Source organism: Carlito syrichta, unplaced genomic scaffold (genome assembly GCF_000164805.1).
Source record: "Carlito syrichta isolate Samal-C Ts95f unplaced genomic scaffold, Tarsius_syrichta-2.0.1 Scaffold314811, whole genome shotgun sequence".
In the NCBI taxonomy this organism is placed as follows: Eukaryota; Metazoa; Chordata; class Mammalia; order Primates; family Tarsiidae; genus Carlito; species Carlito syrichta.
In genome coordinates, this window is record NW_007258907.1 from 335,696 (window position 1) to 351,425 (window position 15,730).

Sequence of the window (15,730 nt, forward strand, 5' to 3'; positions counted from 1 at the left end):
TAGGACAAGTTAAAATGCCATAAAGCCTGCTGTTCTTACTAAATTCAGCCATTTCTCCTGAATGAAGATTTCCAGGATTGCTGTAAGACTTTAACTAATTTCCAGGAATCTGAAAAAGTTAATTAATTCCAGGATTCTAAAAAGATGAATTCTGACCATTTTTGCATGCATTCTCATTGCTTTCATGAAGGAGAGGATTTTTTATGGCCCTTTCTCTGCTATTCCCATTGACATTGTATTTTTTAATTTTTAATCTTTATGTGAAATCTTTATGTGAAACCGTTTATTTAAGGGTACCACCTGTAAATGGCTTTTTAAACATTCCAGTCGGAGAGCTTTTGTCTTTTAGAGAAAAAGTAAACTTTTGAATGTTTTGTGTTCACAGATACATTTAATCTTAACCTTATTACTTCATTTCACATTTTCTATTTATTATGTTTTCTTTTTAAATTTCTGTTAGTCTTTATTTACTCTTTCCTCCAACAGTTTGAAGTTCTACTTCCCATTTCTGTTTTACTTTAAGTTACTGTGAACCTATATACTACAATATATCAGCTTATATTTTTATCCAAATAAAAACTAAATATTATAATAAGTAAATAAAATTAGATTTCAACACAATGTTTAAAACAAGCAAAAAAAATATTACAATATACTTTAGTGTCATTAGTTTGGGAATAAGACTTACAATAAGCTTAATAATAATGACCATTCAGTGACTATTATATACCAAATAGGACAGACACTTTTCATTTGTTTATTAATTTAATATTCATAACCCTGTAAGAAATAAACTTTCTTTTTACAAATGATGACATAAACTCAGGGAATCTAAATAAGGTGCCCAAAGAAAGTCACATAGATTACAGGTAATATCAGGGTTCAAGCTTGGTTCTGCCAAAATCCAGAGCCAAGGCTGCATTGATTCTTAAGTGCTTGTCTCTTTCCATAGGGTAAGATTTAAGAGCACAGTTAGTTGGGAGAAGCATGCATATTTATGAGAACATTTAACAGAAAGTTGTCTTTCTCACAATCTCTTATCTGACAAAATTTTAAATATAGAGGAGAAAAATAAAACATAGTGATATATGAAAGCTAGAAGAGTAGAAAACAACTAAAGAATAGCCTGGAAGGAAGGGACAGCTGGAGGAGGACAGAAAGGAAGTCAGAGAGACAGAGAAAGTCAACCTATTTTGACTGAAGGGAACAGATGGGAGATGAGCAAAGACAAAACGGGCCATGTGGGTAGGTGTCATCAGTTAGAGGGCAAGTAGCTGGAATTTAATCAATCGACAAGAATTTATTTATTACTCCTGGGCAATGTGGGAGATACAAAAAGAATGTAGAGTTATTTGGGAAACGATAATGATGTAGACAAGGCAGATGGCTTGAATTGGGGCATTAATGTTGAAGGAAAAGGCTAGAGACAGAAGGCAGAAAGAAAGAGGCTAAAGCAATCCCCATGTGAGTCAGCTTACATATGAATCTGGAATTTTTGTGGGAATAGAAAGAAATATATTAAAGAAAATCCTGTAACTGCTATTGAATAAAAAGTAAAGGATTTGTAGTGGGAAGGGGAAAATGCCAGATCAGCTATCCTTTTCATTTCTGCTTTTGAGAAAATTAAAAGATTACTAAAGATTTATTAAAACACACCCTCACATACATACATGATAGAGACAATGCTTTACATCATCCTCCCAAATGTAAATTATGTCCATTTAGCTAAATCTAGGTAGGAAGGACATTACTGAAACTGATCAAGTGGGACCACCCTAAAAGGAACTCGGAAGTCTTTTTGTCTTGGAGGAAGTTGCAAACAAGTTTTAAAAGGTGCCTAAGGACAATTAATAATGTAATAAAGATGGATCTCCATTTGTTAAAGTGAAAGTAAATCAAGGTTAGCTGGTACTAATGAAATTGGAACTTTATTCAGAGGCATAAGGAGGAAATGAAGTTTCTGGGAGTACTTTAGTATATTTGATGCAACAATCTCTTATATGTGTATTCATTGTATTCTAAATTGCTTGTTGAGTGGCTTCTATAACAAATGCATTTGCTTTCATGAGTTGTCTTATATACTAAGCTCCTAAATACTTCAGGTGATGGATATCCCAAGATACTGATTTGATTTTTATAAATTATAGGAAAGTATTAAATCATCACATAGGTCCTCAAAATGTGTATGTCTGTTTTGTATCAGTTAAAAAGTTAGATTTACAAAAAATTGAGGGGAGATGGTGGGAAGGCAGCAGCATGTTGCAGAGAGCCCTGGGCCCAGTGCATCAGAGACTGCAACTAGGTGTGGAGACATTTTGCACACAACTACCTTGCTGGATTATTTCATTCATACATTTATTCATCCAGTATACACACATATGCCACAGTCTTGGTAGCACTAATATTTCAATAGCAACATCAAAAATAATGGTGGGTGGATTTTGAAATGTTATGGCTGATCTCCAGGAAACCGACTTCAGGTGGGACACTGGTGGGCATTCATTAGAGATTTCTGGAACAACAGTCAAGTACTACTTGGAGAATGCAAGTAGTGAGTGTTCTAGTAGACCCTACACAGTGTATCTGAGGTGGGTAGGGATGAGTCCATGGATACAAATCTCCCAAGCCTCTGATTACTGGAGTATTTCACAAAGCCTCAGATGACAGGCACAATGTAACTGCTATCTCAAGAGAAGGGGGCTGTACAGGGAACAGATTCTGTTTCTTATACACCCAGGAGAAGTCAGCATCTAGGAGAAGGTACATAGAAAAGTCCCAATTACACGCACCCAAGAGGAATTGAGTAGACCCCCTAGGTTACAGATTGATACTTCTTCAACTGGAATAGAGACCAAAAGACTTGAGTAGAGGTTCATATCTTATATGTTTGTATATAAATGAATATGTTTATAGAGTAAATGGAGGTTGTCATTTCATTCCTGCTACCACTTAGCTCTGTGGTCATGAACAAGCTACTTCCTTTCTCTGGGTTTCAGTTTTCTCTTCTATAATATGAAGAAGATGGGTCTGATGATCTCTAAGATTCCTTCCAGCTATAATATTGTATTAGGATTTCAGATAGTTACTGGAGATGATAAAATTCTTTGTCAACTTATAATTTTGTGGTGTAAAAAATACAACATCAGATTTTCCTCTTCTTAGGAACTGCCGTGTGAAAATGACCCAACAAATGCAGAATTTACATCTTTCTCAGTCAAAAAAACATAGTGCCCCATCATCTCCTAATGCTGCCAAACGCCTGTACAGGAACCTCTCTGAGAAACTGAAGGGGAGCCACTCTTCATTTGATGAGGCCTATTTTAGAACAAGAACTGATCGGCTGAGTCTCAGAAAGACCTCGGTGGTAACAAAACTCTTTTTATTCTTTTATCAGTTCAGTTTGTTCAGTTATGTTTGGGTTTAAGGAGATTCTTAGAGAATTCACATTTACTTCAGAAGTTGATGCTTATAATTTTATAAATGCTGGAATAGAGTCAGGTAAGGCAGGAACTGCACATATCAATATCATTAGACAAAGTTGGAGTGATTGTGAGATGTTCCCCTTACCTTTTCCTTAATTTTTCTAAGACTACTAGATCAGAGAAACCTATCTCAAAAATAAGCTTGACAAATACCAACTGTCAGATTAAATGGGCTTTCTGAAATCTCCAATGTTCATAAAATAATAATATTATTTACTTATTTCCAATATATACCCCACATGCTTTCCAAAGCCAGGCAAAACAGAATCCAAGCAAAGAATGTGCATATATTATAAAACAGATGTGTGAGGGAGAGAGAAGAAAAAAGAAAAAACTAGAAAAAATAAGAAAATACTGATGGTGAGAATAGAAATCGAAATCGATATACCAAAAACTGAGTACCTGTACCTGAAGTTTATTATTACATCTATCTTTGAGTTCCCAGGCAAAGTAGAAAAGAAAACATAATTGGTTATATCACCCCATTAGCTGATGACTAAAAATATATCAGTCTATCAGGAGAAATGAACATTCTCCTGTTGCTAAGTCCTTTGGCTTTTGTAGATATTATAGTAAATTATGTAATAGAGAATGGCATAAAGAGTGGAACTGATGATGTTACAGACATTCTCCTGTAATAGTTTATTATATTGGCCTTCAGTAAAAGCTGAGGGCATAATATTAACATGCTCAGCATGGGTATTTTTGCTGAAGGTAATGGCACCATTTGTTTGCTCTTAAAACAGAAACGAGTCCTAGCCTTTCCAGATAGAAGCCTGCCACAGTTTGCCAACAAAAGCTTGGAGGAGGAAATGACTTAAGAGTGAGAGTAAATATGGCACATGAGAAATTAGAAATTCTAAGAGTCAGAAACAAATACACAACTGTGGACCAGGGCAGCATTTTAACTTTGAACTCGTTTGTTTTCTAATATGTTTTCTCATTTTAAACTCATCTTCTGGGAGGCCTTGACTGTGGTTAAGTTGTGGCCTAAGCACCAGCGGCTCTTCAGTTTAGCAGACTGTGGACAAAACACTTTACCATTCAGTGGATTGTCTTGCAGCAAAGAGAACTGCATATCCAAACAGCTTTATCCCCTTGGTTTTCATTGTCAAAACAAGTATTTTCATAATAGCTTTATATTTCCTCAAATTTCAATTTTGTGTTAAACACTCAGTTAAAGCTGACCTGCAGTCTTTGATAAGGAGAATCAATTTTTTGTTAGACTAAAAATAAAACCTGTCCGCCTACACATTTGGTCACCAAAGAGCTTCCACATGTTAATCAGGCGACCCTTATGCTAAATACCAATGGTATTTCAACATTTTTAAAGACCAAGTAACTCTTGGAGAAGATACATGATATATGTGTCAACAATATGTGTGTTGATCTTCTCCCATGAGCTACCAAAATATGCATTAAAACTACCTGTGCTGACATTATCTATGACAGCATTTCCCAAACTGCATTCTGTTGAGTACTACTCCAGGGGTATCCAAAGCAAATGCAATAAAACATGTTAAAATTATTAAAAGCCCTAAGAGATCCATCCTACAGGGAGATAATGGGGTTACTTAGTTTGATCCAATGTTTATCAAATGTATTCCTTTGACCTCATACTTTCTTCATAAAACACTTTTCAATGACCTATTGAGCGATATTCCTCAGAAAACTGGTTTGAGAAAAGCTGGGTTTTGGTCTTATCTACAGCCTAACCATGCTGTACTGTATTGTCTCAGGGCACTTAGTCAATGCCCATTAGAAATGATGGAGGGAAAGTTTAACACAATGTTTACTTTGTAGACCTGATAAACTGTAGTTGTACCACTTGTAAGTGGGCATGCAGTCCCTGAAATAGTCTCTATAAAACTTCAAAATAGCTAAGCAGCAAAGACACATTGGTTTATGAAATTGTGCCAACCTGCTTTTGCTCTCCCCTCCAGAATTTCCAGGGCAATGAAGCCATGTTTGAGGCTGTTGAACAGCAGGACATGGACGCTGTGCAGATCCTCTTATATCAGTATACACCAGAAGAACTAGATCTCAACACACCTAACAGCGAGGGTTTGACACCCCTGGATATTGCCATCATGACCAACAATGTGCCCATTGCAAGGATTCTTCTGAGGACAGGGGCTCGAGAAAGTCCACACTGTAAGTAAAACTGAGAATAAACACATATACTATTAAAACTAGAATCCAGCTTTATGCCATCAAAATTGCCATTGCTGACCTTCAGAGCAGAAGTGGTTAACTAAGCACAGGCTCTGAAGTCCATAATGTTTTCATGAACTTTCATGTAAATCTTGATGCTGTTTATCAGACTAAACTTTGAGTTGCATTCTAAACGGAATATGCTGAGTGATATTGAAAGGGGCTGCCAAAGAACTTCCTCCTAAGAATTTTATCCCAAGCTAGATACTCCAAGCGGGGATATAGAATAGGAGGTCTGCACAGAAGAATAAGCATGTGTATGTTTATGTCTTCGTATCCACAGTCAATATGGTAGCTTCATTTATTCATTTATTTTACAAACAATGAGGGTAGGGCACTGTTCTGGGTGCTAGAAATGCAATGGTGAACAAGACAAAAATCCCTATTCTCATTGCATTTACATACTAGTGGAGGAGACTTCCAATAAGCACATAAATAGATGAAATATAAACTCAAATAGTGATAAATGCTATGAAAACAATAAAGTAGATAGATGACTAGAGACTGATGAGGAAATGTCTATTTTAAATAGGGTTGCTATTCATTGACCAACCTCTCCTCATTCTCACCCCACTGTCTTCTTTAGTCTGTGGTAACCACTGTTCTGTTCTTTGCGTCTATGATATCCACTATTTTAAAAAAATTCCGCACATGAGTGCGATAATGCCAAATTTGTTTTTCTATGTCTGGCTTATTTTGTTTAACATGATGCCCTCCAGGTCCATCTGTGTTGTCACAAATGGCAGAATTTCATTATTTTTCATGGATGAACAGTAGTCCATTGTATATATATACAACATTTTCTTTATCCATTCATATGCTGATGGATACTAGCTTGACTCAATATATTGGCTATTGTTAATAGTGCTGCAATAAACACAAGTACAGATATTTCTTCAATATACAGATTTCATTTCCTTTACATATATATGTCACTGTGGGATTACTGGATCATATGATAGTTCTATTTTAAGTTTTGACAACTAGAAAGGAGGAATAAGTTCTGGTGTGTTACTGCACAGTAGAGTGACAAGGGGATGGTTAACAGTAAGGTATTGGGTATTACAAAATAGCTAAAAGAAAGGCTTTTGAATGTTCATATCACAAAGAAATGATAAAGGCATGAGGTGATGGATATGCTAAATACCATGTTGACTATTATACAACATATATGTATACTGTAGTCCACAAGTATGTGTAATTCCAATGTGTAAATTAAAAATAAATAAATAGGATTGGGCAAGAAAAGCCTCTCTGATGTGATGATATTTGAGTTGAGTTTTAGATAATATAAAGCAATGAGCCAGCCGGGCTCGGTGGCTCAGCCTGTAATCCTGTGCCTTTCAGAGGCTGAGGTGAGTGGATTGCCTGAGCCCGCAGGTTCGAGACCCTCCTGGGCAGGCGAGACCTCATCTCTACAATAAATCACAAAATTAGCCGGGCGTGGTAGAGCACGCCTGTAGTTCCAGCTACTTGGAAGGTTGAGACAGAAGGATCGCCAGAGTCCCAGCAGGTTGAGGCTGCGGTGGCCGGGAGTGGCCACTGCACTCCAGTCTGGGTGACAGTGAGACTCCAACTCAAAAACAAGCAAACAAAAAAACAAAAACAAAAGCAAAATAATTAAAAAAAAATAAAGCAATGAGCCATGAGAAGATGTGAGGTCAAATTCTCAGCAGAGTGAACTGCAAACAGAAAGATGCTGAGGTAAGCAGGGATGAGACTGTCCTACTGGAGGAACAAGATGGTAAATGTGACTGAGGCAAAGTAGCAAAGGGGAGAAAGATGGCTGAGGAGAAAGTCACTAGAACCAGATTATTATGCAAGACCTTAAGGTCATATAAGTGGCTAGCTTTGATTGTTGAGTATGATGAGAAAGTAGTGGCGCAGTTTTGGAAGGTGAATGACATTCTGCTTTATATGGGAAGATTATTGCAGTGCTCTATGGAGAACAGACAGTGGTGAAGCACCTGTGAAATTGGGAAGACCAGTTAAGAGGCTGTTTCATGGTCCAGGAGTCTGATGCCAGTTCCTTGAACTAGCACCAGTCATGTTGAGCAGTGGTAGAATTCTGGATCTGTTTTTTAACATCTTTATTAAAATATAGTTCACAAACCATACAATTACCCATTTAAAGTGTACAATTCAATGGTTTTTAGTGTATGTCCCGAGTTGTACAGCCATCACCACAATCAATTTTAGAACTTCATCACCCTGAAAAGAAACTCCATACCCTTTAACTGTCACTCCTCCATCTCTCCACTCCTGCCAGCCCTAGGCAACCACTAATATACTTTCTGTTTCTATAGATCTGCCTATTCTGGACATTTCAAGTAATGGAATAATGTAATATGTAGCTTATTTCTGGATGTCTCTTGAAGTAGAGCTGATAGTACTTGGGGAAGAAACCTGCCCTGAAGCCAATGCAGACCTCACATAGGAGTGGACGGGATAATATCATGCCGCACTCACCCTGTGCCAGGCACTATTCTGAGCACTTTACATGTATTGACTCCTTTAATCCTCACAGCAACATTATGAGGTAGGTACTCACATTCCCCCCGGTGCAAACTCTCTGACCCAACAACCACAAGGGCTGTGAGCCATAGTTTTTATGTTTCCTAAAAGAAAAAAGTAAACTCATCAAACTGTTAGTTTCACTAACACTGATTCACTTACTTCCAAGTGGTGAGACCCAGAAGGCTGAAAGAGAAGCAAGCAAATATATAATTAGAGGTCACATCTCTGCTCCTAAATTTCATAAACCACTACCACCCAAAGACTAGGTACAGAGGCAGATCCTTGTATCAGAAAACTCTTTATTTTAAAAACGCTAAGCTCGCCACATCCATGTCAAAGAGAGTGAGGATTTGGGTTCAGGCGAATTTGGTTCTTCAAAAGAGCTCCATAATCAAAGTGCTGTTCCTGTTTAGCGGAACTAGAGGATTTGGAGGGATAGGCAAAGGAGGATGGAATAAATTGAAGAGGCATCTTTGCTGCATTCTGATTTATTCTGCAACAACGTCTGTCCCAAAGATCCAGTGAGGGAGGGGTGAAAAGAGAATCAGAGGGTCTGAACATGGAGAATGCAGACTGAGCCCCATTCTATAGGAACAAGGAGACCATTCATCCAGATGTTGCTATGGCCATCCTGCACTGGGCTAGATGAAACATTAGTCCTACTTACCTGAGACGCTACAAAGAATTTTGCATTTTCCATGAAAACAGTAAGACTCCCAACCTCCAAAGCCCCCTGTGCATAATTAAACCTCCATAAAAGAGCTCAAGTACTAAATATCTAGTTAAACCAAAAGCAAATTTGTTCAAGAGATCCCTGGTTTTCCTCATTCCCTCTGGGATGATAATCACGTCACCATCGCAAACTAGTAAAGGACAGATGGTGGGAGATAAACCCAGGTTTCAGCCTCTAGGAAATATGACACCTAAGTCACCTTGGCCACCCAAGAAGTCAAAGAGATACTACCACATATAGACCCACATGTGTAAAAAAAGGCAAAGGAATATTCATTGAGTGCCTATGAAGTCTCCACATACATTAGTTCTGCTTTTCACACTAATCCTGCAGGATGATGTTATTAACTTCATTATGAAGATGAGGAATTTGTGATAAGTTAAATGACTGGCCACAGGTACACAACTAGCAAATGAATAGGGATGTCAGAGACTCAAGCCCAAGTCTATGGGGATACCAATACCTGGGATCCTTCCACACAAATGCACTTCCTTTCCAAATAACCAATATGGAGTACTGTGGCCACTGTACCCTTGCTACTGTTTGCTGAAGTCCATCGGTGTACTTCTTTGTGCTGTTCTGTGAGGTAAGGTGCTGCGACGTGTTGGAGAGAGTTAGGCCCGAAGAATAGCTTTTTCAGGGATTTTTAATTCACTTTATATATCAAGTATGAAAGAGAATTGCTTCTGTGCATGAGTATGAGCCAGCCCATGAGAAAAATCAGAGTCTGCCAGCCAGAGCCAGATATGCAAACACCTGCTGCAAACTGTTCCCCAGAAGCTGAAGAAGCAGGAAGTAAGAGAAGATAAACAATGACTGGGCCACAAGCTCTTAGAGTGTTTTACACATACAAAAATGCTTTTGTCAAGGCCTGACATCCAGGATCCACAAGGAACTCAAAGGAATTGAAAAGAAAAAAACAAGCAAACAACCCCATTAAAAAGTGGGCAGAGGACATGAACAGACACTTTGCAAAAGACAACATACAAGCAGCCAACATGCACATGAAAAAATGCTCAGCCTCACTAATCATCAGAGAAATGCAAATCAAAACTGCAATGAGATACCACCTAACACTGGTAAGGATGGCTATTGTTAAAAACTCAAAAAAAAAAAAAAAAGGTGCTGGCACAGCTGTGGAGGAAAGGGACCACTTCTACACAGTTGGTGGGAATGTAAGCTAGTTCATCCACTGTGGAAAGCAGTGTGATGATTTCTCAAAGAAATTGATTGCTCATTTCCAAATGAGCAATCCTTCTTCTGGAAATATACCCAGAGGAATATAAATCACTCTACCAAAAAGACACCTGCACATGTTTATTGCAGCACTATTCACAATAGCAAAAACATGGAATCAACCCAGATGCCCATCAAAAGTGGACTGGATAAATAAAATGTAGTACTTTTTTATACAATGGAACATTACACAGCCTTAAAGAAGAACAAAATCATGGCCTTCGTAGCAACATGGGTGCAGTTGGAGACCATCATACTAAGTGAACTGCCACAGAAACAAGGAACTAAATACTGCATGTTCTCACTCATAAGTGGGCCCTGATCACTGGTCACAGGAGCACAAGGGTGGAATCGGCAGATGCTGAACACTGCTAGGTGAGGGAGAGAGGGAGAAGGGAAGGGGCATGTGGCAACACACTGGGTACCTGGTCCACTATCAGGAGGAGAGAGAACCAGCTAGAAGCCCAAACTTCACCTGCATGTAACTTACTTATGTAGTAAATCCTCACTTGTACCCCACAACTTTAAAGTTTGGGGTTTTTTTTAAGCTTTGTTTGCATCATCTCACTTGATCCTCACAACTGTCTTGTCTGAGGTGGAGTTATTTTCCTCATATTTTTCACTGAAGAAGCTGGACTTTGAAAAGTCAGATAGTCCACCCAACACAACTCAGAAGAAAGTCCTCTATAATTCTCCCCACTCCTTGACAGAAATCACAGTAACACAGATGGCTTTAGGGACTTAACTCTTAAGCCATCGGACAGGTCTGTTTTCCTGTCTTTAGCCCCTCAGTGGCAGAGCTCTATGGAGATGCTCTGTATACACATGGCTCGAAACCAAACCATGTACCTTTGCTTATCCATAGGAAAAGTCCTAAAAGCACCCACTCAAACTTATACACTGCCCTGAGGTTAAATATATACAGAATCCCAACCTACTCATTAGACGAATCTGTTGTCTTTACGCAGTGACTTTTTTCTGTTCCTTGCACCTCTAGGAAAACAGCATAAAATAATAGCCATTCCCTGCAGAAGAAAATTCTAGCCATTTTTGAAGTTGAGTCCCAAGTACTTCCTTGCAAGTGCTTAGCTTAGGAAAAGCCTGCAACTGGGGAAGCCAATGTGCAGAGGCATCACAGGACACTGCCACAATGCCATGGGTCGTTTCATACACATAGGATCCCAGTTGCTATGACTCATGCTCAATTGAACAACAGCTATCTGAGAAAGACCTGTTGTCTCTGAACATAAAAGCTCCCAGTCATAGAGCTTTCCCTTTTTCTGACTAACTCATATCCTGCTCCTACCCTCAAATCACAGTTCCATGGTCTCAAAGAGGAATTTGCTGAATCATCAGTAAGGGCCTTGCTTCTCTAAGGTTGCCATTTATTTGACATCAGTAAGGCCCTATAAACAGTAATCATAAAGACACTAGCTCTTCTGAGGTGCCTACCATATGCAAATATGGTCATTCACACAGATTTTATCTCATCTCTTGACTCCCATACCTAACATATAGTAGATGCTCAGAAAATTTCAGGTGAAATGTTAGCCTTTATGACAGCCCTATCTTATGCTGCTAAGATCACAGACACTAAGTTTTAGTGTGTACACACACATTCATTATGTGTGTAGTAGACACACACATACACATGCACACACATACATACATACAATGTATGGAAAAAACCTTTAAGTCTTCCAAGAAGGCTTTGGGATACCTTTTGTTGTTTCTGCTGCTGTTGCTGTTTTCCAGGCACTGTTGCAGAATTTGGTTGTAGATGTAGCCAGGCTCTTTTTATTTTTACAGTCTAATAACTTGGACCAGTAAAAATGGTGGAATACACCTCAGTTTTAGTCTTTTTGCCCTTTCCCTTAGCTACATTCCCCATCCCTCCACTCCCTCTCCTCTCCCTCTGCATTTCTTGGTGAACATCTCCCTCTCACTTTCTCTCAGATGCTGCCTGTGGAACTAGTAAGTATCACCCAGAATTCATCATGTCCAGTTACTTCAAAAAATGCGATAGTAGAACTGCCGTCATTTGAGTACGGTGCACATGCCAATGTTACAATTTTGGCAGACTTGTCAGGATGCACTACTTGTTTCTGCAGTAGTCAGGAGTTTGTGTTGGTGCTGGGACTGGTTCAGGTTATGTCTAAGAGGTGTGACTATAAACTAATGAGGCTGGCTTTATGTAAACAAACACACTGCAAAGTCTATAATCCAAGCGAATGTTATCCTTCCACATGGTCCTCCTGGGAGACCCCACACTTGCTCCAACAGAGTTGCCATTGCTCTGAACACTTTTGGAATTGTCCTCAGAGCCTGTTTATGAGAAAATCTGAATCGTTGCTTAGAGTCGCACCTGATTTTTGTTCCAAAACAGCATATAGCCCAGCGTCATCACCCTCTATGTTCACCAGACTTGGCCTCAAATGAGTTAGCAAAGTTTCCTGAAAGCAAATCCACCCTCAAAGAACAAAGATTTGCAGCCACCCGCCTGGGCAGGCGAGACCTCATCTCTACAATAAGTCAAAAAATTAGCTGGACGTGGTATCGCGTGCCTGTAATTCCGGCCACTCGGAAGGCTGAGGCAGAAGGATCGCTGGAGCCCAACAGGTTGAGGCTGCGGTGGCTGGGAGCAGCCACTGCACTCCAGTCTGGGAGACAGAGTGAGACTCCAACTCAAAAAAAAAAAAAAAAAAAGAATATGTAAAGAACAAACCTTAGGTCTCTAGAATGAGCCCCAAGTGTTTCTGTTTCATTAAAATAGAGGTATAAATCCCCACCCTGACTTATAAAGCTTATCCTCAAACGTTATCTTATGCTGCACACTCCTCATATACACCAGTCTCCAATATGTTCCTTGATCATGCAAAGCTGTCTTACCACAGGGCCTTGGTATTAACTAGTCCCTCTACTTGGAATGCTTGAATGCTTTTAATCTTGATCATTACATGGCCAACTCCTTCTTAACATTTAGATTTCAGCTTAAATATGGCATCTTCAAGAGAGGCTTTCTTTGGCTACCAAGTCCGAAGTCTAAAAAGCTGCTTCACATCACTTTATTGTCTTATCATGATTATTCTCAGTGTTTTGATTTTCTTATTTTCTGTCTCCCTGCATTAGAATATAAACTCTGTAAGAGCAGGGTCTGTCTCACTCACCACTGAATCCCCAGTAGATTGCAGGCACTCAATAAGTTTTTGTTTAATTGAATTGAGTGAACCCTGAGCCTATTTCTTTTGTAGGGTGCAACTATATTATTTCTTACGTAGGGACTAACTTTACTAGATATCAAATGTATTGACCTTTTAAAAAAATGTTTCCAGCTGGGTGCCGTGGCTCAAGCCTGTAATCCCAGTACTTTGGGAGGCCAATGTGAGAGGATTACCTGAGACCAGGGGTTCGAGACCAGCCTGGGCAACTTGGTGAAACCTCATCTCAAAAACAAATCAAAAAATTAACTGGGCATGGTGGCTCATGCCTGTAGTTCCAGCTACTTGGAAGACTGAGGCAAAAGGACCACCTGAAGCCAACAGGTTGAGGCTGCAGTGGCCGTGTGCGTGCCACTGCACTCAGCCTGGGCAACAGAGTGAGACACCAACTCAAAAAAAAAAAAGTTTCCAAATAATTATTTAAACATTAGGTGGCCAAGGTCTAGATTCCACTCACCTGTTTTTCAAGAGTTGATAGTTGCATTTTTTTAGATTTTTTACTTTAAAGTATTTAATTGACAAATAAAGATTGTATGTATTCAAGGTATACAAGGTATAGCATGAGAGTTGATAATGTATATATTGTGTAATGATGATCACAATCAAATTAATTAACACATCCATCACCACCCATGCTATACATTAGATCTCCAAACCTTGTTCATCTTCTAACTGAAAGTTTGTACCTTTTGATCTATATTTCTCATTTCCCCAACCCTCAACCCGTGGCAGCTACCTTTCTACTCTCTGTTTCTATGTATTTGGCTTTTTAAAATTCCACATATAAGTGGAATTCCGCATATAAGTGAGGTCATATAGTATTTTTCTGTGTCTGGCTTATTTCACTTAAAGCAATGTCCTCCAGCCTCATCTATGTTGTTACAAATGACATGATCTCCTTCTTTTGATAATTGTCTTTTGTTTTGTTTTTAATTTTTAAGTATACATCAACACAGAATATCTTCTCCTTGTCAAAAATGAAAATATTTTAAAGTTAAAAGATGTCTGTGACAGACCACCCAACACATCCTTGTATACATGCACACATACATAATCTAGGTTCCTGCCCTTAAATTCCCCCAATGTAACTACTGCTATCAGTTTAGAGGACACCCAGACTTTTCCCTGTGAGTTTTAACACATGTACAACAACAACAATCACAGAAAAATGTTTTGGTAGAATTTTTAATTAAGTCCTAGGCATAGGCTAAAAATTAAATCTCTGGAGCCAGAGAGTCTGACTTCAAACCCCACATCTGACATTTTGTTGCTATGGGAAAATTTCTTAACCTTTCTGTGCCTCTGTTTATTATTTGTAAAATAGATATAATAATTGTATCTACCTGTATTAATTGTATACTTCTGTGTAACAAATTACCCCAAAACAGCAACTGAAAATAACAAATGTTTGTTTCACACAATTTCTGTTGGCCCAGAATCTGGGAATGACTTTAGCTGGATAGTCGTGGCTCAGGGCATCACATGAGATTGCTGTCATCCTAAAGCTTGATTGAGCTAGAAGATCCACTTCCAAGCTTAGTCATGGTGGCTGCTGGCATAAGGTCTACATTATTTCTACGTGGGCTTCTCCAAATGGCTGCTCTATGACATGGCAGTTGGCTTCCCCCAGAGAAATGATCTGAGTAAGATAGAGAGATCAAGCAAAATGGAAACAATAGTGTCTTTTATAATCTAATCTCAGAAGTGACATATTGTCATTTCTGCTGAATTCTGCTGATCACACAGACCAACCCTGGTACAGTGTAGAAGATCACTATATAAGGGTGTGCATACCAGGTAACAGAGTCATTAGGGACCCTCTTGGAGGCTGGCTACCACATTACCTAAGATTGTTGAGAATTAAATATAAGACCATTAAACTATTTCTCACATTACCTGGCAAGTTGTAAATGGTCAAAAAAATTGTTGCCCGATATTCTTCTCAAAAACAAAACCAACCAAAAGTTTCAGCATCACATGTTCTCACTCATAAGTGGACCCTGAGCAGTTATCATAATCCTCTATGAAAGGAATCGGCAGTAGCAGGTCACTGCTAGTGGGGAAGGCCCATAACATCAACAAAACTGATCCCAAACCAGGCGAAGTGAGGACCAAGGAGAGGCCCAAACTTCACCAGTATGATGACCATTTATTTACCTAACCCTGAATTGTTCCCCACATCTTTAAAATAAAATTTTTAAAAAAGAATTTAAGCATTTTACTCATCTGTTGTATAGTTTATGTTGCAAAACCCTGCCCAATACAAGCACTTTTAAAAGTCTTTAGATTGTTATATTTTAAAATTACACTGGCCAACAGAGGAACCTAGC

The 15,730-nt window shown here is 38.8% G+C and overlaps 1 protein-coding gene across 1 annotated transcript in view; it reads left to right on the forward strand.

Moving 5' to 3' along the window:
- Positions 1 to 15,730, forward strand: part of ANKFN1 (ankyrin repeat and fibronectin type III domain containing 1) — a 294,650-nt gene that overhangs the window by 166,419 nt on the left and 112,501 nt on the right. Inside the window, exons 4-5 of the mRNA XM_008072011.1 lie at positions 3,163 to 3,364; positions 5,426 to 5,636. Of these exons, the coding sequence (XP_008070202.1) occupies positions 3,163 to 3,364; positions 5,426 to 5,636 (413 nt within the window). The remainder of the gene's footprint in view (positions 1 to 3,162; positions 3,365 to 5,425; positions 5,637 to 15,730) is intronic.